The sequence below is a fragment of the Puma concolor genome, chromosome D4 (genome assembly GCF_028749965.1).
Source record: "Puma concolor isolate L17-30 chromosome D4, mPumCon1.1.hap2, whole genome shotgun sequence".
Taxonomy (NCBI): domain Eukaryota; kingdom Metazoa; phylum Chordata; class Mammalia; order Carnivora; family Felidae; genus Puma; species Puma concolor.
This window is the reverse complement of record NC_141679.1, coordinates 4,061,389-4,086,166: the sequence shown is the minus strand read 5'-3', so window position 1 is coordinate 4,086,166 and position 24,778 is coordinate 4,061,389. Positions and strand designations below refer to the sequence as shown.

Below are 24,778 nucleotides of genomic sequence, written 5' to 3'. Positions count from 1 at the left end.
GACACCACTTGGCCTCGAACAGAGGAACCCAACCTTCTGGAACTCGGGTCTGGCTCTGATCCTCATCTTCCGGTCCCAGGTCCCCAGTGGTTCCGTGTTTCCCGGGTCACACAGGGTGGTGAGTCACAGACCTACCTCCCGGTGCACCCAGAGACACTGTCAATGCCCGTGGCCCTGGGCCCCTTCCAGACCGGTGGAGCTGAGCTCTGGGCATAGAGGCAGGGCACCTGCAGTTTTAAGGCTCCATTGAAGACTCTACAGGGCAGAGGTGCCTGGGTGGCTCCATCGGTTAAGCGTCTGACTCTTGATGTCAGCCTAGGTCGTGATCTCACGATTCGTGGGATCGAGCCCCTCCGTCGGGCTCTGCGCTGACGTTGCAGAGTCTGCTTGGGATTCTCTCTCTCCCTCTCTCTCTGCCCACCTCCCCCCCCACCCGACTCCTGCTCTCTGTCAAAATAAGTAAATGTACATCTAAAAAACTCTATGGTGCAGTCAGGCCTAAGGAACAGGGGCGTTAGATCAAGAAAGCTGAGTCAGCCTCTTTTCCGAGTCATGGCCTTTCATTTGTGAAACGAGAGATTAATGATGACAGCTGTCTCAGAAGTTGGTTGTTTTTAGACTTAAACTAGAAGGTACGCCTGAAAGCATTTGCCACCTGTGAAAAGTACCAATGGAGTATATATGACAGAGCCCTGCGTCCCAAGTTAGTGTCCCAGGCCAGCTCGCACGTTTGCCCGCGCGGACAACGCTCAGGCGTTCACGCCTCATTCGGCGTTCTTACCACGAAGCCCTCTCTGCGCTGGTCTGTCAGTGCCCAGAGGTGCCGTAGGGCATCATTGCTTAGGTGTTTGCCCTTCTGACCCTTGAGGGCTGACCTTGATGTTTTCCAAAAGCCAGAAGCGGGGAGAGGGGAGATGAGAACACCCACGGAGTCCAACGCCACTCTCGAGTGCCACGGACGCACGCGGTGTCCACCTGCTTTCTCTCCCGGCGACGCTTCCGAGAGCCACCCAGTGGCCTATGCTGCGTGCCCAGGCCGGGGAGGCATCCCTCCCTGTCCACCAGCAGTGCGGGGCATTGCTTCTAAGACCCACTGTGGCCCCAGGGGCCCACGTGAGGGAAAACATATCTGTCGTGAAGTCCGCTCTGCCGGTTGGTCTGGTTTCTCAGGGGCGGGAGGACTGATAGTCGTTGCAAACATCCAATTCCCCGGAGAAAATGCCGGCAGGTCTGCAGAGAACGGGCCCCTGTTCTCGGGCCTCTGTGCTGGGCACCCGGCCGGCGTCCCGGGAGCCAGAGTGGGGGCCGGAGACGCAGGCCTTTCATCGCAGACTGAAAAGGGACGATCCAGACGTTGGGGGTTGTGCGGGACGGGGGCTCACTTGGGGGGCGGGAGGGGAGACCCCTTCTGCATACCTGGGACCAGTGACCGAGTGGGTTAATAACAGAAAGTGATTTTCGTGCTGAAAGGAGCATTAGGAGCCCAAGAAACTCAGGAACAAAAAGATGCCAGTTTATCACAGTCGCACCCACACGGTCCTGGGGGGACGTTGCAAAACGACGCGGGCCCCACTGGCCGACTCTGGGCCCTGTATTTGCAGACAGAGATAGAAGTGGGGGCTCCAGATGGACTGACTCCCCCACCCTACATCAGAAAGCAGCCGTGGGAGACCACCGCTCGTGCACAAGAGCGCCCAGGAAAGACCTGGAGGCAGACTATTATGGAATGGGGCGGGGGGGGGGGGTATCTTACTCGCTTTTAAGGGAAGAGAGTCCCAGAGCGAACACGGGTCTAGGTGTTTTGGTGGCAGAAATAAAGTCAATTAAAAAGGCTACGTGTTCCCCCCAGGCTTTCACTGGGCACTGCTTTTCTTCGGGGGGAATCTCCCCGGCGTGATCCTGCCCATCCCGGGGCAGGTGTCCACTGGCGGTGAGGCTGTGGCCTCCCTTCCACCTCCCCTCGGCCCCACGTCAGGAGGGAAAGGACTCCCAGCAGCTAGTCCCAAGCAGGGAGTGTTTACAGCACTGCATTCCGGCACATTCTGGCATCCTCAACGGCCTCTGGAAATTCACAATGTCCTCTGATACAGACACCGGCCGGCTCTTTATCGTGGTGAACGAGGAAGAGTCGTTTACGGACAATTTGTGTTTTTCCCTCACTGTCCCACCGTTTAACGATAGTCGTGGAAAACTGAGTCATCTCCAGACCTCAAAGGCTGCAGAGGCATCATGTCTTATGACTCATGGCTTTGGTAAAATAACGCCTAGCTAAAAAAATAGCTCCCGGAACCTTCCCGGCTGAGTGGCATGTGGGCAGAGAGCGTCACCTGCTCAGCTGACGCCCCGCCAGGGGGCGATGACCAGCAGCCCCCGGCCAGTGAGACGGACTTGAGACCAGCACAGACGGGTGGGCTTGGCGCAGGGTGTGCTGGGAGCCCGGGCGATCTTACTGGATTGGGTGGTGGCGTCTCCGGAAAAGTGTGCTTTTCCCTCTGGGCGAGTTTTGCAAAACTCCAAAATAATAAGAGCTCTATGTAACGAAACACCACGTTATGTGGCCTGGGCCCTCCAGGTGATCAAGATTTTCTTTTCTGGGAAGGGGTGATTGATTATGTGTGTTCTGGGCTGCGTGTGTGTGTGTGTGTGTGTGTGTGTGTGTGGAGAGAGAGAGAGAGAGACAACATGGTGTGTAAACAACCAACATTAGAGATCAGGACGGGGCTGGTTCTTCAGCTAATAACTCGGATAATTGAGCTCAAGGACACGCGCTGAGGGTCCCTGTGCGATGCCTCCGTTGTGCAGTCTCCCAGCGTGTGCGAAGAACACCGGCCCTGTCTTGCTAACAGACACTGAGCACAACAGTGGGTCTGTGGTCAAAGGAGTCGGGAAAATGCTGAGCCGGCCAGAACGTGTGAAAAGGTCTTTGTGGCAAAGTCCTCGAAGTCTGAGTGGGCCACCGGGCCCCGGGCCCCGGGCCCCTTACGCAGGGAGGGCTGAGCCGGGCGTCCCAGCTGTTCCATCAGGGAAAGTTCTGGTCGCACAGCACAGGCTCACAGGTGCAGGAAGCCCCATGGGGGTGCTTCCTCGGCCTCTCTAGGGGGGCAGGAGGGGGCAGGGCTGGGGCCTCACCTCCGCCTGGCTCACGTCGCCTGAGGAAGCGCGGTGACTCAGGGGGACCCGCTGCCCCCGAAGCAGCGACGGGTTCCGCAACTGCCGACGGGCCTGCGTCTGCGCGCTCACGGGTGTCGGCGCGGGAGGGCGGGTGAGCCTCATCTGAGTTTCAGGCCCCACCGTGGTTGGTGCCGGGGACCAGCTGTCTGTTTTGTTCTCTGTTGCCACGTCTTGGGCACGTACTGCTTCCGGAGCAGCAGGCCCCGGGCCGTTTGGCAGTCCGTCCTTCCGCTCTCGTGGCCGTCCTGCTCCCAGGGCCACCAAGGGAGTGTGAGGCCAGCCCACCCAGGCCCCCCAACCTCTGCCTGCCGGAGCACGGGACCGTCAGTGGGACCGGGGGGAAGGCTGGTGGCCAGGAGAGGCCTAGACGAAAAGAGCCGCCGGCGCATCCCGAGGCGGGACAACTGCCCCACGCTGGCCGCGAAGGGGTCACGTGGGGTGCGCTTCAGTGTGCGGTGTGTGTGCGTGTACACGCGAGCGGTGTGCAGGCGTGTATATGGTGGGCACCCGTGTGCCCGTGGACATGTGAGCGGCGTGTAGGCGTGTATGTGGTGTGTGTGTGCATGGTGTGTGCACGTGTACACGTGAGAGGTGTGCAGGTGTGTACGTGGCATGCATGCGTGTGCAAGGGGTGTGCACGTGTACACGTGAGAGGTGTGTGGGCGTGTATATGGTGGGCACACGTGTGCCCGTGGACATGTGAGCGGCGTGTAGGCATGTATGTGGTGTGTGTGCAAGGGGTGTGCACATGTACACGTGAGCGGTGTGCAGGCGTGTATATGGTGGGCACACGTGTGCCCGTGGACATGTGAGCGGCGTGTAGGTGTGTATGTGTGCAAGGTGTGTGCACGTGTACACGCGAGCGGTGTGTAGGCGTGTACGTGATGCACGAGTGTGTATATGTGGTGTGTGCATGTGAGCGGTGTCTAGGTGTGTGCGTGGTGTGCATGTGCGTGTGTACACTTGAGCGGTATGTAGGCGTGTACAAGGTGTGCATGTGCACATAGGCGCGTGCTGTGTACATGTGAGCGGTGTGTGGACACGTACGTGGTGTGCACGTGCACGTATGAGGCACGTGCACGTGTAACGTGAGCTGTGTGTAGGTGTGTACATGGTGTGCACGTGCACGTATGAGTGTGCACACATGTAATGTGAGCAGCGTGTAGGCGTGTATGTGGTGTGCATGCTTGTGTACGGGAGTGTGTGAGCGTGTGGCACCCTGGAGAAAACAGGGGGAGATGAGGGCTCCGGAATCCCCTCCTCAGTTCCCCCGGTGCTCCCTAAGCAATCTTCCAAAGACAGAGCTTGTGACCCCGGAGCGCTGCTTTGGCACCCGCCGGGACTTCTGGGTCAGGGTCAGGCCCTCCGTGTGTGGAACCCACGAGCACGGTCACGGCTGGCCAGGGCCCCCTTGGCAGGCATCTGCAGCTCAAGCTCACGGACCCGTCCGAGGATTCTGTGTGTGTCCATCCTTCCGGGACGCAACTGGGAACTTCACAAGAAAACGCACACACACACACACACACACACACAGTTGCTGTTTAACAGTTTATTTGAGAGTGCATCCTACCACATTCCAGTAACATCCATGAAAAGAATCATCAAACCAATTTAAAACTTTTATTTAAAAAAAAAATCACAGTTAAAAAGTCCAGTGACAAAAAGCAGTTCTTGAGATGGAGGAAGAATACTGATGATCCGGTCGAGTGTGCTCTGCGGGGCGACGGGGCCCGAGAGCCCAGCAGGCACCTCCACGCGTGCAGATCCAGACGGAGCGGCGGCCGCCGGGCAGGGGACGAAGTGAAGTCGCCACCAAGGCTGGTGACAGCCCGTGTGGGGACACGCTCAGAGGAGCAACGAGTAATCGTTTCCGGAAACCTCAGTCCCGCCGTGGGGGAACGCGGTGTCCACGGCGTCAGCAAATGGTTCTGGCCAGAACAGGCTGTCTGTCCTCCGTCCATGAGGCCCCTCTGTTCCCGCTAAACAAGGGCCCCCAGGTAAAGGCACAGGGAGTGCGCGTGACCCTGTGGCAGGGCAGACGCGTGGTGAGTAGTCCTTCCCCTCCAGACTTAGCTCACGTCACCGAGCCTTCCACGTGCGGCCCCGCGACAGACACGCTCCGGCACCTGAAGGGTACCCGCAGCTCAGCGCCGGGGCCTCTGGTCCAGACGTCACCCCGCGTCATCCAGCCCATGGCAGCTGATCCTAACTTTACTGGTGTATGTGGGCCAGTGACTCGTGTAAGCCCAAACCCTGCTCGGGGGTTCACTACGCCTAGGGAACTAGCAGAGAATTCCTCGTCTCGCACCTTCAACCCAAAGTCACACTCAGGCATACTTGTGGTGAGGGTCAGGGTCTGCGGCTTTATTAGGAATTAACACACTCTTAGGAGGCTCGCGTTTAGAGGGCCTTGGCCACCAGCTTGTCCCCCCCTGCAGTGAACACAGAAAGGGCTGGGAACTCTGGCGACACCCTCTCTCTGGCGGAGGGGAGCTCGGACCTCACTCAGGAGATGAGGACCCGTGGCGTCCTGCTGTCTGTCCTCGCTCAGGCCCGCGGTGACAGACATCACGGCCCTCCACCGCCTGCACGACTTTTATTTACTAGTCCCCTGAAAGCACGGTCTTGGGAGAGCATGCGGGAGAGAGGCTGTTTCAGGGGAAAGGAAGCCAAGCCGGTCCGTGCCGAGAGCCCCCTTGTCCACGCAGGTGTGCGTCTTCCGTCTGAGATCACACAGAGCAAATGCCGTCTCCAAACTTTTTATCCCCTTTAACTGGCTACGTGCTTGGATTGTGTTTTTTCAGCCTCAAAGGACTTGTGTCACCAGGGCAGCTTTTCGGTGGCAGGACCGGTCGGAGCCAAGTTCTGGAGGCAGCCAGCTCCCCTCTGCTCCCCTTCCCTCCACCGCAGACCGCAAGGCCGGCCGCACCCCTGGCCGCGGAGAACGGCACACGGGACGCCTCCAGGCTGCCAGATCTTCCGATGCAGAAACAGATCCTGAACGTAACCTGCCACGAAATCACACCGCGCAGACAAGAAACACAAAGGGATCCTTCCCCGGGCCCTCTGACCCTGCTGTCCTTCTTCCCGGGCTCTCCCAGGAGGGGCTGCTTTGTGGAGGGTGTGTTCTGGGACAGGCTTTGGGGACAACGGTCACAGGCGTGCTCCACACGAGGCCGGCTCCCCTGGCAGCAGACGCAGGTGGAAACCCTCGAAATCCATGCACTGGGCTGGCTTTGCTGTGACCCCTCGTCTGCTCCCAAGGCGGCCACGGAGGGCGTGGGGCCGTTAGTTGACCACGTCGTAGTAATAATTGCGTAGACGCAGTTCCACGGCTGCGAATCCGGGCCTGCTCTCCACCCTGGAAAGGGAAGACGCACATTATTGTCCGTCCACGCGCTGTGGCAAAAGCCCCTCCGGCAGGTGGAGTGGAGGTGGCTGCGCCCCCTGCTGGTTCCTCTAGAGCCTGCGCGTCCCTGCTCCCCGCGCCCGGGGACCAGGAGCCCCTGGCGGAATACAGTCAGGCCCATGTGGCCTGCAGGACCCGATCCCCAGGTGACTCGTGTCCACCTTCAAGTTGGAGACGTTTTGCACGGGGAGCCGAGATCTTTCGCCCCCAGTTCAGAGACTTGTGATCCAGCAAAATAGGACGTGCCTAAAAATACTTAGTGGGTCAATGGGCTGAAGACCTATATTTCAAGTTGGACTCATAATCTTGCTAAAAATGGACACAATTTAAGCTCTCCCCCTGCCCCCATCGGATGGCTCTGGGCTTTCTGGGACCGTGGGATGATATGGGTTCATATTAAACTCAAAGCCAAAGACGCGGGCACTGACGGTCACAAACCCACAAGACGAACTTCTCTGTCACTGCTGAGGGTGGGAAATGACCTCAGTTTGTAACTTCTCCTCTGCTTTCTCCAATATGACAAACGTGTAGAGACGCCTCCGCTTTCTCCAATATGACAGGATCAGCCGGAAGCAAGTAGTTCTCAAAACTCTTGAGAATCTATCCCGGTGTGGAACTGATTTTGCTTGTATCGCAAGATTTTTGGCTATAATGCCAGCGGGTAAGTTTGCCCGGTAAGGGAAACAGAGCTTGAGGTTAAACGGGGTGAAGTGTCCACATTGAAACTGTCACTTGCTCCAGGTCCGACAGGGGCCGGGGGGCAGGCTCACGGGGACCCAGAATCACTCTCCACTGTAGGGAGAGCGGTTTCTACAGAACCGAAACGGGTTTTGTCAAACGGCATCAACATAAATGGTTTCGCTTGCAGCTTTTAAGAGCCAGGAAAAACCATAATGACCTGCTGGGACTTATCAGCAGTCTGTGGTCATGGCTGGGGACACAGGCCATCTCGGGCTTCATGGTGGGGGTCATGCCTCTGGCCACCAGGCTGTGTTCAAGATGGGGTGGTGGCCCAGCCCGGGTGCAGGAGCATGTGTGAGACCTGTGTCTAGACAGACAGACAGCCTCCCTCCTCCTACGGTCTAAGAGCACAACCTCATCACCTTTGCAAAACAGAACATTCCACTGCAAGTATGGGGGCCCAGATGCACAGAGCCCCCTTTGAATCTTTCTCTGGGGGTTTCATCCACCCAGCAGCCGGGCACCAAGCGAAGGAAGCGATGCAGGGCTACAGGCTGGCCCTCCGCAGACACCTGCTCAGGCTGTAGATCTCTCCTCTACACTGTGGGAGAGGCCGCCCCCGGGAGTAAGGATGATGTGGGGCTTCAGCGAGTGTGGCCAAGCGTCCTGTACGTGTGCCAGCTTCCCATCTGTCCCCGCCTGCCCGCATCTGCTTCCCCAGGCCTCGGGGTGCTTTCTGTACTCGGGCCCTCGTGCCTGGGGCCCCTCTTTCCTCGTGGCCTGCGCCCCTGCCCCTCATCCTGCCGTCCAGAACTCCACTCCCTAACAGAGGCCACGGTGGACCTCTAGCAGAAAGATGGTCCCACAACCTCCCACGGGGGCTGCACGGCACCTATCAAATATGCAACCACATGCTCACATGGGGTGGATTTGTGGCTTGTCTGCCTCGCGACAGCCCGTGCTCCCCCCAGCCCAGAGTAGTAACCACCCCGGAAAGTGTCAGCTGGTGTGTATGTGGAGGGGGGTCATAGGTGTGTCAGTGATAAGTGTCCAAGCGTGTACAAATATATACAAGTGTCCTCTCTACCTACCCATCTCTATCCATCTGTCATGTACTGATTGACTCATTTTCTATCAGTCATCCTTGTCCATCATCAATCAATCTGTCCATCCCTCCAACATCCATCCATCCATCTAGATCTTTCTATCACATATGTATGTATATATGTATGTATCTATCCATATATCATCTATGTATCTATCATCTATCTATCTATTTATCTATCTGTCTATCTATCTATCTACAAGTCTATCAGCCACACTGGTGAAGGTAGCTGACTGTTTAGAACAGAGGAAAGAATGGAAACAAAAAAGCCTCAAAAAGCCTGGAGAATGTAACAGGGCTCGTTTGTATTCACTTCACCGACTCCACCAAGTTCTGGAAGCTCCGTGAGCCTCTGTGCCTCCAAGCACCTGCTCCTTCTATGAGTAAGCACCCACACGCATGTGTCCCCTGTGTGGTCCCCCTGGGCCGTGTCCTCAGCCCTGAAAGGCCATCGGACTCCTCCCCTTCTGCGAACACACAACAGAAGGCACTAATTTCGTGGCTTACCTGCAGCCTGTTCGCCCCTCTCTTCAACTGCAGGCTCCAGCAGGGGCTGGGCTTTCCCTGAGGCCTGCTGACCCCCTGCCTGGTGCTGGGATGGAGGCTTGCACACGGCACCTCCAGTGGGGAGAGTGGCCACGTGAACACCTGGGTGCTCAGGGGAGGGGGGCGCTCAGAGGAGGGGGCTGTCAGGGGAGGAGACCCTCAGGGGAGGGGACTCTCAGGGGAGAGGAATCTTAGGGGAGGGGGGCTCTGGAGGGGGCGCTCAGAGGAGGGGGCTCTCAGGGGAGGGGACTCTTAGGGGAGGGGGTGCTCAAGGGAGGGGGCTCTTAGGGGAGGGAGGCTCTGGAGGGAGCTCTCAGGGGAGGGGGCTCGCAGGGGAGGGGGCTCTCAGGGGAGAGGAATCTCAGGGGAGGGGACTCTTCGGGGAGGGGGCTCTCAGGGGAGGGGGCACTCAGAGGGAATGGACTTGGCCCTGAGCAGAGCCGGGACCAGGGACAAGGATGGTCCGGGCAATGTCGCCCTGTTGCTCGTGTTTGCTGATCTTTAAGCAGCACTTGGGGCTCCATCTAGATCATTCCCGACCTCAGACATCCTAAATGTCCCAGACTTTTCTCCATTAGGCCGCCGCCCTGTTTTTCAGCGTGAAGAGCCCCAACTTCTCCCGATTCACCAGGCCTCTCCCCCCTGGCATCTCTACGTACAGGACCTGCAAGGAGTCTGTGAAACCCTTCTAGCTGAAGCCCCCAGCCCCGCTCCCCGTGTGTCCTCCCTGGGTTCCACAGTGCACCGAGGCTCCCAGCGTGACCTCTGCAGGTACCTCTCTGAGCACCCCACCCCCCTCTGCAAAGCGGGAGGGCTGGGGAGGGATGTCCGCCTACTCAGGGTTCGGTTCCCCACCCCAGACACACCATGGAGCCCAGGGGACAGCCAGGTGAACAGAGATGCTGGCGGCCGGGGGCAGGTGTCTCCCCGGGGGGTAGCCAGACCCGCTCCTGGAGCCACGCCCAAGGAAACGTTGCCTTTCCGTTCAGTGGTGCATCATGGGACTGCTGACATTCAGACCGAGCCTCTGATCATCGCCTGCCCCCGCCCCCACCCCCTGCCCTGTTTCAAGTCACTGCTAGAAACACTCCAACCTTCAGAAACACAGCTTTGTTGGAAAAGCAATCAAAGACCGATGAGGAGTCATTTCTAATTTCAGGCTGTGGGCGGTCATCACTCCCGTCACTCGGCTGATACTGGGGCTGGTTCCGGGCGACGTGGGTCTCACCAGAGAGCACGCGGGGATCGGAGTGACGGGGACGAGACATCCCTGCGCGTCGGCCTCACACAGACCCTCCTGAAACCTCTAGGTGAGCACGGACACTGGGGGGTCGAGCCCTCCGAGAGAACAGGACTCCCTTTGTCACGGCTCCGGTGAGTTCCCAGGACAACTGTCTCCCTGCACATCCTCCCTCCGTGGACCAAGCCGGCAGAGACCGTGCGAGCGGCTGTACGTGTGCAGGTGTCCAGTGGGGACAGAGTGTCGCCTGCCCCTGATGCCCGGGTCACAGGAGCCACGCGCCCAGTGCTGAGGGGACCCCGGAGCCAAGCTGGTCGTCCGCCTGCCTCGCTCACCCCGCTGGGCACATCCCCTAAGCCCGCACCCGTCCTGATCCCTCCCGCCCCCCCCGCACCCCTTACTGGCAACACACAGGACAACCGACAGAAATAAAGGTGTCAGCATTAGCAAATGCCACAGTGCTCACTTCAACCATCGCCCTGCGAGTTTATCTGAATTTGAGGCTTTTCCGTTTGTCTCAGAATCACTTAAAGGGTGCTCTTCCCCGAGGAAGTGAACGCTTCCACAGGAAGGCCCAGGCAGGAGGGAGGGCACATCTGGGAAATGCCCCCTTCTACCAAGTGCCCTCCCCAGGGCTGCGCCTGACCCGAGGCCTCGGACTGTGGCCGGTGGTCACCTGACCCAGCGTCCCCGGGATGGAGAGGTCGCTTAGGCCAGAGGCTGGGACGAATGCATGGAGGAAGGCCGCAGTGAGCTCATTTCCGACCTGGGCGTCAGCTCCCAGCGGATCCTCGCAGCCTGTGGGGTCCCCACGGCCCAGCGGGGTGCGCCGGAAGCCAGGACAAGCCTGCGCCGTTCCCAGCGGCCTCATCGGGCCTCCGCCAGAGGCCCTTCCCCTGCATGGTGTCCGCAGCGGCAGGCTGGGAGACCTCCGCCCTCTCCCTTCGGGGCCGCCCCTGGGTCACTTCCAGAGAACGACGGCATTCCTTCCACTCCCAACGTGGCTGTGGCGGACGATGCTCCCGGGAGGTAGAGAACCCCAGGTGGCATCTGAAAGCACTTGGAACATCCCTCAACATCAACCGGGTATCTGGGAGCAGGTCTGACCCTGAGGTGGTAAAGCCCGTGGCAGGTACGTGAGCTCCTCTGCATCGTGGACCCGCATCGTGTCTGGGCTGCGAGGGCTCCCAGGCACATGCCAGGGCCAGAGACACGGGGGCCACGGCTCGCGGTTTCCCCACGACCCACTCACAGGCCGCCCCTGTGGGCAAGGTCAAGGGCCACTTCCTGATTCTCAGGCGTGATGCGCTTCTCTCCCTGCTGAGCTGCCTACAACGTCACCTGTGGTCCCCCAGGCAGGACGCAGGACGCACTCGGCAGACTCAGAGGCCACTTTGCAAGGTCTGAGTCACTTCCGGGGAAGGGCTCCCTCGGCCCATCCACCCGTGACCTGGACAACACCCATGGTCTTGCCGCACTATGAAGGTGGTCAGGAACCAGGCGAGTACAACATTGTCCCCACTGAGCCCCTCTGCCACCCACTGTGGCACGCGGCACCAGCCCAGACTCCCACCGACATCCTTCTGCGGTGACCACCCCCACCCCCAGCTGGTATTATCTACGTTTAAATTCTGACCCCCTGGATGACAGTAACTGCCTAAACTTACTCTTTAGAACGAAGAATACAAGTGCACGGTCCAGGAAGCAAGCCACCCCCACCGTGCTCTGTTCACAAGGGAGCAAGTCCCTAGTTGGGAGGCGGTGCTTCTTTTCGGTGCCTCCCATTTGCCCCAGGGCATTTGCACAAACCGCAGGGCAGGGCGTGCGAGTACTCACTCATACGTCCAGCACAGCTTCATCAGCTCGTACATCTCCCTCGGACACCCCGTGGGGCACCCCATTCTCTCTCCTTTCTCCAGCATGGCCGAAACCTCGCTTCCCTTCATGCCCTGAAACACGCAGAACATACCCGAGTTTGGTGAACATGGTGTTGACTACAACAAAACAGCAGGTAGGACCTACCCCCGCCCCAGAGAAACAGAAGTACACACTGCGCGATTTCACTTGGAAAAAGTACAAAAAACAGGAGCTCCTAACCCGGGATCTAGACATCAGACGGGGTGACCCTTGGGGGACAGCTTGTATGTGCAAGGGGAACCGGGGGGTGGGGGGTTCTGTTCTGTTTCATCGCCTGGGCTCTGGTTTCATGAGCACATCCCATTTGTGAAAATTCATCAAGCTGTGTTCCAGCACATGGGCCCTTTTTGAGATGTATCCATTCGGATTAAAAAAAAACAAACAAAAAAACAACAACTAAAATATTTAACTGGACTGCAAATGTAGTCATGGAAATTGCCATCATTTCTATTTCAACTCTAACGAATGTTGATTTGGGTCTGTTTTATGCACACCACCAGGCATAACGCGTCATGAAAAACACATACACTGTTCAGTTGTTATCAAATACTGCCTCTTCAACTTAGAACAAAACTGAGGTCCTGTTAATGGCTCACTGGCAAAAAGGCCGTGCAAGACTCAGAAAGGGTGCCCGGATTTTATGATTTTCCAAATGGGTCCCGTGGCAATAGCGTGTGGCTGATCTGTCTGATCTGTTGTGATGGCTCAGTGCAGCCGCGGCGGCTCACCCGGTACGGCTTCTGCCCGTAGGAGAACGCCTCCCACATCAACACGCCGAAGCTCCAGACGTCACTCTTGCTGGAGAACTTGTAGTAGTTGATGCACTCGGGGGCGTACCACTTGACCGGCCACTTCCCGTGGGTCTGGGCCTGCGGGCAAAGCAGACGGGGGCACTCCGTTAATGACAGGATCGCGGGCGCCCCCGTTCATGGCAGCAAAAGGCGGGAGCCCGCCTGGGGTCCACCGCCGGAGGAACGGATAAACAACATGTCGATATTCCTATGGTGGAAAGTCACTGGACCTTAAAAAGGAAGGGAATTCTAGCACATGTTACAACAGGGATGGACCCCGAGGACATTATCCTCAGTAAAACAAGCCCGGTCAAGTCACTAAGGTGCAAATACTGCGTGAAAGCATCCCCCTGAGGCCCCTAGAGGGCTCCCAGTCACAGACAGAAAGTGCAGTAACTGTGGCCAGGGCCTAATGAGGACCGAGTTTCAGTCTGGGAAGATGAGAATTCTGGACAGAGGTTGTAACCGCAGGGAATGTGCTTAACATTACACTTAAAAACGGTTACGATGGTCAAATTTAGGTTATGTGTATTAACCACCGTTAAGAAAAACAAGAATAGGGCGCCTGGGTGGCTCAGTCAGTTAAGCTCAGGTCATGGTCTTGTGGTTCGTGAGTTCAAGCCCCCCGTCAGGGTCTGTGCTGACAACTCAGAGCCTGGAACCTGCTTCAGATTCTGTCTGTCTCTCTCTCTTTCTCTCTGCCCCTCCCCTGCTCATGCTCTGTCTCTCTCAGAAAGGAAGGAAGGAAAGAACAAAGGAAGGAAGGAAAGAAAGAAAAAGAAAGAAGAAAATGACTCCCCAAATGTCGTGTGCATGTTTGCATGTATGTATTTGGTCTGAATCTTAAAACTATGACTATATTTTAATTTTTAAGATTTAAATAAATATTAATTTTTTTAATGTTTATTTTTATGACAGAGAGAGAGAGAGCACGAGCAGGGGAGGGGCAGAGAGAGGGGGAGACACAGAATCCGAGGCAGGCTCCAGGCTCTGAGCTGTCAGCAAAGAGCCCGACGCGGGGCTTGAACACACGAACAGTGAGATCATGACCTGAACCGAAGTCAGACACTTAACTGACTGAACCACCCAAGCGCCCCTAGATTTAAGTACATATTTTTAAGATTCAGACTGTATTTCTTGTACCTTTTTGTCTTTTTTCTCTCACCTCTTCCTGAGTGACTCATATTTCATGGAGCTTGTTGTAACATGCAAAGAGTCAAGCATCAAGATCCCATGGTCACGCTCCAAGAAATACTGGGCTGTAGCATCTTTAACTATCACTGTGTTTTTGTCCATGATTTTAAGCCGACATTAATTATTTTGTTACAGATTGCAAATATTGCTTAAAATCTGTTTTAAACTTTTTTTAAAAAAAGATTTTATTCTTAAGTAATCTCTACGCCCAACGTGGGGCTCGAACTCATAAGCCTGATATCAAGAGTTGCATGGTCCACTGACTAAGCCAGCCAGGCGCCCCCAAAATGCTTTAAACTTTCTAATTTCAAAAAGCAAGTGGTAGGGGCACTTGGGTGGCTCAGTCGGCTAAGCGTCCGACTTCGACTCAGGTCATGATCTCACGGCTCGTGAGTTCGAGCCATACATCGGGCTCTGTGCTGACAGCTCGGAGCCTGGAGCCTGCTTCGGATTCTGTGTCTCCCTCTCTCTCTGTCCCTCCCCTGCTTACACACTCTCTCTCTCTCAAAAATAATAAAAAAATAAAATAAAAAAGCAAGTGGTAGTAAAGAGATCAGAATCGTGCCCCGCGAAACCCTTTACTCTAGGGCTTGGAGTCTGGCGCACGTAAGTTCTGCTACGTCCTGTGGACGGAACCGTCACAAGCACCCTTGTGGGGAGGGAGGTGGTGGGTTGAGAGGGGACAGCCCGGGAACATCGGCCTGAGAGCACAGATACCATGGCCCATCTCTAAACGACACACTGATTACACTTCCATCTCAATCATGTTATGCATTATTTTTAGATTCTGACTTCAAACGTTGTGAACAATATACTCGTGTGTTATTTTGGTCTTAATTTTAATGTTGAGGTGATACAAAGGAAACCCTTTGACAAATCCTATATACATCAAAAAGGTAAATCTCTCTCCACCAATTCCAAATCCTCATCCACGGAGACGGCCGTGTTTGGTAGTTTGTCCTGAATCTTTCCAGAAAAATCTACATACGAGTACAGAGAGGGAATATATACATTTTTGGAGGTGGAAAAGCTAGGAGCGTATGTTTTGCACTTCATTTTTTAATGGTGCTGCTCAAGCACGTGTTGTAGATATATTTCCACGTCAGCACGCACAAATAGTCACTTTTAGAAGAGTTAATTGCATGCCTCCTATAAATCTAGTACGACTGATGTAACCAGCCTCCTACCGAGAGACCATGAGGCAGTTTCCTGATGTTTGCTATTACACGTCATTCTAGAACGAACATTACTGGCCGTGTGTATCTGTGCCCCGTGCAGGGCAGAGCTGCAGGATCAAAGGGCATTTGTGTTCGGCGCAAGGTCACGTTGTCACGCACAGATGTGCTTCCATTAGTATCATTTCTCTGTAACGTTGTTTAGCTCTCGATTCTGTTCCATTTCACCCTGTCTTCTCAAAGAAATGGTCCACGTCTCCGTCTTTTCAGGAGTGCGTGATCTCTGTGCTGCTTCTAACATGCACGCTACGGTGACTGAGCCACACAGGTATTGCAAGATGTTTACCAGAGTAAGGTTACTTAGCACATCCTTCATCTGACAAAATTACCATTGCTTGTTGTTGTGGGGAGAACATGCGAGATCTATTCTCGTAGCAACTTCCACGTATATATATAGCACGGTCCTATAGGCTGCAGGCACCATACCCAACACAGACCCCCAGAATTTATTCCCCTGATAACTAAAAGTTTACGTTCTGAGACTACCGTCTTCTCATCTCCTCTACCCCTCAGTCCCGGACAACCAGAATCTACTGTTTCTGTGAGTTTGGCTTTTAAATTCCACATATAAGTGAAAGCATGCAGTATTTCTCTTTCTCTGTTTGGCTTATCACTCAGCATAATGCCCTCGAGGACCATCCGTGTTGTTGCAAATAGCAGATTTCCTCCTTTTGTTATGGTTGACGTATCCCATGTGGTTGTCTGTATTTTAAACCAACACACACACACACACACACACACACACACACACACACCACATCACGTCTTCTTGATCCATTCATCCATTGTTTGATATTTAGGTTGTTTCTTTATCTTGCCTATTGTAGGTAATGACTACAATAAATATGAGAGTGTGTAGATATCTCTGCTAGATGGTGATTTCATTTCTTTCAGATAAATGCACAGAAGTGAGATTGTTGGATCACATGGGAGTCCTATTCTTAATTTTTTAAGGGCTCCCCATGCTGTTTTCCATACTGGCTGCACCAATTGACATTCCTACCAACGGTGCAAGAGGGCTCCCTTTTCTCCACATCCTTACCAACACCTGTTATTTTTTATTTTTTTGATAATATTCATTCTGACAGGTGTAAGGTGGTATCTCAACGTGGTTCTGATTTGCATTTCCCTGATGATTTGTGATCCTTTAGATGTACCTGTTGGCCATTTGTATGTCCTCTTTGGTTACAGAAATACAGAAAAAGAATAGAAAATGTTTATTCAGGTCCTTTGTGCATTTTAAAATATGATTTTTGTTTTATTGTACTTTTTTGCTATTGATTGTATGAATTCCTTATAGATTTTCAATATTTATGCCTTGGTTTGCAAATATTTTCTTTCATTCCATTGGTTGACTTTCACTCTGTTGTTTCTTTTGTTGTACAGCAACTTTTTAAAAAAAATTTTTAATGTTTATTTACTTTCGAGACAGAGAGAGACAGAGCATCAACGGGGGAGGGTCAGAGAGAGAGGGAGACACAGAATCTGAAGCAGGCTCCAGGCTTCGAGCTCAGCACAGAGCCCAACGCGGGGCTCAAACTCATGGACCTTGAGATCATGACCTGAGCTGAAGTCGGACGCTTAACAAATGGAGCTGCCCAGGTGCCCCTGTACAACTTTTTAAATTGACATAATCTCATAAGTTGATTTCTGTTTTCGTTGCTTGGACTTCTGCTGTCATATCCAAAAAATTCATTGCCAAGACCAATGTCAAGAAGCATTTTTCACATGTTTTCTTCTAGGACTTTTGTGGTTTCAGGTCTTATGTTTGAGTCCTTCATCCATTTTGAGTTAATTTTTGTGAGTGGTATGATATAGGGGCCCAATTTCCTCCTTTTGCATGCGAACATCCAGTTTTACCAGCACCATTTATTACTGAAGAGACTGTCCTTTCCTGAGCATTCTTGGCTCCCTTGTCAAGTATTATTAGTTGGCTATTATTTTAGGGTTATTTCTGGGCTCTTGGTTCTGTCTCGCTGGCCCATGTGTCTTTATTTACATCAGTACCATACTGCTTTGATCACTATAGTTTTGTAGTGTGGTTTGAAACCAGGGAGCATGACTGCAGCTTTGTTCTTTCTCAAGATTGCTTTGGCTACTTGGGGCCTTTTGGGTTCCATATGAATTTCAGAATTTTTTTTCTATCTCTGAAAAAAAATGCCATTGGAATCCTGATAGGGATTTGCATTAAACATACAGATGGCTTTGAGTAGTATGGACAATATTAACTCTCAATCCATGAGTGGAGGATATCTTTTCATTTTATTTGTCTTCTTCAATTTCTTTCCAGTATTTTACAGTTTTCAGTGTTTAGATCTTTTACTTCCTTATTTAAATTCATTCCTAAGTATTTTATCATTTTGATACAATGGTAAATGAGCTTTTATTTCTTTGTCAGACAGTGTATTGTTGGTGCATCGAGATGCAACCGATTTCTGCAAGTTGGTTTTGTATCTTGTACTTTACCGGATTGATTGATGGGTTGTAATGGTTTCTTGGTAGAATCTTTAGTGTTTTCTCTATGTAAGATCACACCAACTGCAAATAAAGACAATTCTATTCTACCTTTTAGGTATAGATGGCTTTTATTTATTTTCCTTGCCTGATCGCTCTGGCTAGGACTTCCGGTACTATGTTGAATAGGAGTGCTGTGAGCAGACACTCTTGTCTTGTTCCTGATCTTAGAGGGAAATCTCTCAACCTTTTTCCATTGAGACTGATGTTAGCTGCGTGCCTGTGATATATGGCCTTCACTGTGTTGAGGCATATTCCTTCCATATCCACTTTGTTGAAAGTATCATGAAAGGACACTGAATTTTGTCAAATGCTTTTCCTGCATCTATTGAGATGACCATAGGATTTTTAGCCTTCATTCTATTAATGTAGTATATCACATTTATTGTTTTGCAGATGTTAAACCATTCTTGCATCCAAGGATAATTACCACTTGCCCATGGTGTAGGATTCTTTCAATGGGTTGTTGAACTCAGTTTGCGAGTATTTTACAGATAATTTCTGCGTGCGTGTTCATCAGGGACTTTGGCCTATAGTTTTGTTTGTGGTACCTTGGGATCAGGGTAATGTTGGCCTTGTAAAATGAGTTTGAGAAGGACTGGTATTAATAATTCTCCTTTAAATGTTTGGTAGAATTCACCTGTGACTACTGTTGGGTCCATTTGGCCTAAAGTATAGTTTAAGTCCAATGTTTCCTTATTGATTTTCTGCGTGGATGACCTATCCATCATTAAAAGTGGGGTATTAAGGGGCACCTGGGTGGCGCAGTTGGTTAAGCGTCCGACTTCAGCCAGGTCACGATCTCACGGTCCGTGAGTTCGAGCCCCGCGTCAGGCTCTGGGCTGATGGCTCAGAGCCTGGAGCCTGTTTCCGATTCTGTGTCTCCCTCTCTCTCTGCCCCTCCCCCGTTCATGCTCTGTCTCTCTCTGTCCCAAAAATAAATAAACGTTGAAAAAAAAAATAATAAAAAAAAAAAAAAAGTGGGGTATTAAAACCCCCTACTATTATTGTGCTGTTGTCTATTTGTCCCTCCAGGTCTGTTAGTATTTGTTTATTCAGGTTATATTCAGATGGTTCTCCACTGTCGCACGCATACATATTTAAAATTGTTGTATCCTCGTAAAGAGTCAACTTCACCATTATCACGTGATGACCTTCTTTGTTTCTTGGTATGGTGTTTGGCCTAAAGTCCGTTCTGTCTGATATAGCTACTTCTGCTACTTTTTGGTCTCCATTTTCATGGGGTCTCTTTCCCATCCCTTCACCTTGAGTTTATGTGTGTCCTTAAAGCTGAAGGGACTCTCTTGTAGGCAGCATGCAGTTGAGTCTTGTAGGTTTTTTAAATTTATTCTGCGACTCTATATTTTTGATTGGAGAATTTAATCCATTTACATTAAAATAATTATTGACAGGTTAGGAACTTACGAATGCCATCTTATTTGTTTTCCGGCTGTTTTGTAGTTCTTTTCTTCCTCTCTTGTTGTCTTCCTTTGTGATTGGATGGTTTCTCGTCGCGGTATGCTTAGATTCTCTTCTGACTTATGTGCACAACTCAGCTCTTTGTCATTATATTGAGGCTTACACAAAACATCTTATAAATGTAACAGTCGGTTTTAAGGTGATAACAACTTCACTTTGATGGTACGCAACAATTCTGCCCTTTTGTCCCTCCCCATCATATTTTACGTTTTTTGGTGTCATAAGTTATATCTTTTAATATTGTGCATCCACTAACAAATTGTTGTAGCTATAGCTATTTTTTTTTGAGAGGGAGGATGACAGAGAGAGAGAAAGCATGAGTGAGGGAAGGGCAGAGGGAGAGGGTGAGAGTGTGTGAGTGAGGGAAGGGAAAAGAGAGGGAGAAAGAGAGACAGAGACAGAGAGAGAATCTTAAGCAGGGCTTAAGATGCAGGGCTCGATCCCACGACCTGGGGAATCACGACCTGAGCTGAAATCAAGAGTGGGACGCACGGGGCGCCTGGGTGGCGCAGTCGGTTAAGCGTCCGACTTCAGCCAGGTCACGATCTCGCGGTCCGTGAGTTCGAGCCCCGCGTCAGGCTCTGGGCTGATGGCTCAGAGCCTGGAGCCTGTTTCCGATTCTGTGTCTCCCTCTCTCTCTGCCCCTCCCCCGCTCATGCTCTGTCTCTCTCTGTCCCAAAAATAAATAAACATTGAAAAAAAAAAATTTAAGAGTGGGACGCTCAACGGACTGAGCTGCCCACGTACCCCCGGAACACAGACATTTGCATTTCAGATTCTCACTACCTGCTGCTTTGAATACTGGCTAAGTTCTTCCTACCTTGTAGTAGTTTTCATCAGCACGGAGCGCTTTGGAAAGTCCAAAATCACTGATCTTGGCATAGTGTTGAGTAACCAGCAAGACGTTTCTTGCCGCCAGATCTCTGTGCACAAAATTGCTCTCCTCCAGATACTTCATTCCCATAGAAACCTGATGAACCAGCTCTATGATGTTCTTATCCTTGACGTGCCTGAAAGTTACAGATGTGTCATGAGTGATAGCAGACCGTAGTTCAAGTATGTTCCTCAGGTAAGCAGAGGGGTCCACGCATTGCCTATTGTCCGTCAGAGTAACAACTGGTGACAAAAACCTTGTTAATCTATGGCTGCCCAAAGCCGAGCACCATTGTCCTGGTCTCGAACCGGTACGCTTTTCAAGGTGTGCTTTGAACTGCGTGAGAAGTAACACAATGGCGTGGGCAGCCCCCACTCATGGAGGGCCAGGCTTCGGTTGGAACCCTTGTTCCAAAATGGGACAGGTAACAAAACCAACCGAGTCTCCATTTCTTACCTGTGGAGTGAGGTTAACGGCGCCTCCCTTCTCTGCAGATTAAAGACACAATCTGAGTAGAGTACAAACACAATGTAGCCAACGGGACAAAGTAGTCGGTGGCTGTTCATATGACTTATTCCATGTGAGTTCCTCCCTCTCAACAATGGCTGTAGATGAGCCCAGCAGGAATACCCCACCAACAGTTGTAACCCATTGATAGCAACAGATATTTTCAGAATTACTTGTAGGAATGTAGAGGTCAGCCAGACACATAAGACATCACTATCTCCCCTTTAAAAATGTTGATTTTGGGGGCGCCTGGGTGGCTCTGTCAGTTAAGCGTCCAACTTTGGCTCAGGTCATGATCTCACAGTTTGTGGGTTCAAGCCCCGCGTTGGGCTCTGCACTGACAGCACGGAGCTTCCCTGGGATTCTCTCTCCCCCCCCCCGCCCCTCCCCCAATCACTTAAAGTAAATACACTTAAAAAAATAAAAATGAATGTTCAATATTTCTCTCACTAGGCAGGGCATGTTCTGCCAGCGAGGGGAGCCTGCTTCTATGGTGGATTCTATCACTGGGCAATTCGGAGTGAGCAAAGGACCATGAAGAAGACGAAATTGTTGGACTGGAGGTTTTCTTAGCACAACAAGTGCAAAAAGAACATTTGATCAGAAGACTACCGCTCTTTCCCCTCCTCCCTCAAGGCCCCGTAAGGGTGGGCCCACACTGGGAAGGCGTGGGAGGAGACAAAGCTTCCCAGAGAAATCGGGCTATGACGTACACTGGGCTGGTGGGTTTTGCCCCAGCACAGTGTAAGCTTCCGGCCTACGCCAAGTTACCTGTTCTGCTGTAAATACTTGTTGAGCGGACCCAGCTCCGCCATCTCCATCACCAGCATCCAGGACTCGGCTTCACAGATGCCGATCATGCGCACGATGTAAGGGTTATCGAGCTGCTGCATGACGTTGGCTTCCGCTAATAACTCATCTTTAAGAGCGGGGTCGTTAGCCTCGTTCTTCAGAATCTTCACAGCCACCGTTTTCACGACTCTGCGAAAGAAATCGTAACACATAAGAAAGAAAGTTTTCAAAGTGGCCGGGGTTTAGGTAATTGCCTTCTGCGGGGCGTAACTGCTCTGCTAGAAATGGGGTTCTGGAAACAGCTGCAACCACATTCTCTCTGCTTTACAGGCAAAGAGAGTCGCCCTTCATTAGTTAAAGGGGGGAGCTGAAGAACAGTCCGAGCAAGCAGAGCCTAAATATTATAGAATATGAGTAGCTTTCAAATAAACCTTACAAACCATGACATGCATGAGTTCCTATACCATCTACAGGTGATCTGTGATGTATGTGAATACAATGTTCCTTTGATATATGTTTAAAATGAATTTCTGGATGCAGAATTGAAAAGCACACACTGTTCAAGCTCATTGTTTACAAAACACTTTTTAAAACTGGGCACCGATGCTTTTAAGCAAGCTTCAACAAGTTTGTAAAAAATTAACTGTTTTTCATTTTCTCATAACAACATCACATAGGTCACATTTGACCTCCTGAAAATATTCTGATATAATGGGACTGAAATAAATGGGTGGAACTTAGCTGTGGAGGATTTAGAAAACTGCATTTCTCTATGATACAATTCCCACACAGGAATTACACCTCATTGGTTGAACCCCCAAGTGGGAGAATAAAAATAGGTCTGTCCCACAAAACAGGTAGAATAAGAGAATAACAGAGTAAGTCTAACATACATTCAGAACGACACAGACACCTTCTGTGCAGATCTTAACAAGTGTTTCCACACTGAACACACACTGTAGTTCCTACACAAACACACCCCCAGCACCCCAAGAGCATCCCTCGCCCTTCTGCAATCATGGACATATTTCCCTATGTTATTTCTAGATAGTTTTATCATTGTACCTTTCCACATTTCAGTCCACCGTCCGTGTGGAACTGGGTTTGCATACGACGTGAGGTAGGGATCAAAATGAAGAGCAAAAATCTCTTGATTCTTCCCAACCCGTCCTTTCTTAAGGAAGAAAAAACACCCACAGTCCCCTCAAGAAAAGAAAAGAGGAAGGAAGCCCCCAACTCATCTTATGAGGCCAGCATTACCCTGATGCCAAAACCAGGCAAAGAAATTCCAAGAAAATAAGCTACTGAAATCTCTCATGAACATAAATGCGAATATTCTAAGAGAAGTATTAGTAAATTAAATTCACTGAGTTATGAAAAAGGTAGAATGAGCATGTAATTCACAAACAAGATGTGTGCGTTCCACATCTTGTTGGTTTTAACATCGGAATGAGAGGTGGCTTTAACATTTGAAAATCAATCCGTGCATTTCACCATGTAAACACAATAAAGGAGAAAAACCATAAGGTCATCTCAGCAGAGGAAAACAAGTGCTCAGTAAACTGTAATATACATTCATGATTAAAAATAAATCTCTCAGAGAGTAAGAACTGATGGAAACTTTCCTAATCTGATAAAGAGCAGCTATAAACCTAATAGTGAGATATTTAAAGTATCCCCCGTCACAAAATCAAGAATGAGAAATGAGGTTACTTCCAGTTTTATTCAACACTGAGCCACAATTCTGGGCTAATACAACAAGGCAAGAAAGAAATATCAAAGCATAAGGATTAGACAGGATGAAATAAAACTGTCTTTATTCACAGATGACACATTCCGGGTCAAAGAATACACTGATAAATGACTAGAAATGATTTGAGGGGTAACGGATGAATTCAGTCAAGGATGCTGATGATCAAGTCAAGAGGTGAAACTGGTCCTATTTCCATATCCAAGCAACACTGGAGATTAGCAAATGAAATTCTAAAAACTATAGCATATATATTAACATCTAAAATACTAAATACCTCCAAATGAATCCAAGAAGAAATCCAAGACTGCTACAAAGGAAACTACACCCTACACAGAAACTACACCCTACACAGAAACCTACAACCCACACAGGAAGCTACACTCTATACAAGAAGCTATACTCTACACAGGAAACAACACCCTATAGAGGAAACTACACCCAACACAGAAACTACACCCTACACAGGAAACAACACCCTACACAGGAAACAACACCCTACACAGGAAACTACACTCTACACAGAAAATTACACTCTATATAGAAAATGAAACAACCCTACTTGAGAGAAACCTGAGAAGTCAAGAGCCACGTAAGTGGAAAAATGGGTTATGTTTATTGATTGGAAGACTCATTATTGTGAAGACATCATTTTGCCCTAAATTGACCTACATGGCCCCTCCTCTCCCCAAATCCTCTAGCTGAAATTACGTCTCTATAGTTATGCCTATGTTAATTCGTGTATTTGATTAAGCAAGGAATGTAAATGTCACAAACTAGTGAAGAAAATTTATGCCTTAATACAGGGTAATTTATATTCATTTCACAAATAACTGTGATATGCATACATGTATCTTCAAATGAGCATATCAGTCGATTACACACACCCAACAAAACGATATTGAAAGCAAGAGTTTCTGTGCGTGCTTTCGCACTTGAAGATTCTTGACGCTTGAATAATGTAGATCTACTTACGTAAGAAAAAACATTGATAAAATGTCTTCAATTTAAAATAATACCTAACAGCTAAACCCGATTATCAGTTAACACACTAATGCCAACACGCACGTTCAGAGATATGGTGTGTCTGGAAAGACCATACAGACCAGTATCTTTACTGCACCGTCTCTGTGGGACGCCTTCTAAAGAGCAAGTCACGTACGGCGATCTCAGTGACCCAGCAATTCTATTTATCGTATGAATGTGCTGTTATTTGAAAATGTAGGAAAAAGCAAATATCATTTCACTCATGATATTTGTAGTCAGGAATTTTATGGGTAAGAGAAATAGGACACAATTTAACAAATAAGATAAAATAACTGAACACACACACACACACACACACTATTGTTAGTTAACAGTAGCGGTATCTGGGGGGCATAAATATGATGTTCTACTTTTATCACATTTTGCTTGTTTCTACCTTCTAATTCTCTAAAAGGCACGCTCACACCACCCTAACACAGGTAATTAGTATTTACGTAGTTCCCATACGCAATGGATGCTTGCATTGTAACTCTACCAGAAATGAACAAGAATGGACTTGCTAACAAAGACACATTCAGCTGTGCTG

General features: G+C 50.6%; 1 protein-coding gene and 1 long non-coding RNA gene across 3 annotated transcripts in view; one reads left to right on the top strand and one right to left on the bottom strand.

The window, feature by feature from the left end:
- Window positions 1-4,705: 4,705 nt before the first annotated feature.
- Window positions 4,706-24,778, bottom strand: part of SYK (spleen associated tyrosine kinase) — an 85,974-nt gene continuing 65,901 nt past the window's right edge. For both annotated transcript variants that reach the window (XM_086684842.1, XM_086684843.1), the window contains 5 exons: window positions 21,435-21,644; window positions 20,103-20,292; window positions 12,798-12,938; window positions 11,989-12,101; window positions 4,706-6,532 (listed from right to left, as the gene is read on the bottom strand). In XM_086684842.1, coding sequence (XP_086540968.1) covers window positions 6,460-6,532; window positions 11,989-12,101; window positions 12,798-12,938; window positions 20,103-20,292; window positions 21,435-21,644 — 727 coding nt within the window. In that variant the 3' untranslated portion in view covers window positions 4,706-6,459. The remainder of the gene's footprint in view (window positions 6,533-11,988; window positions 12,102-12,797; window positions 12,939-20,102; window positions 20,293-21,434; window positions 21,645-24,778) is intronic.
- Window positions 12,027-22,195, top strand: LOC147574671 (uncharacterized). The gene is made up of 2 exons (XR_015243395.1): window positions 12,027-12,163; window positions 21,117-22,195. It is a non-coding gene; the product is annotated as an uncharacterized LOC147574671 (long non-coding RNA).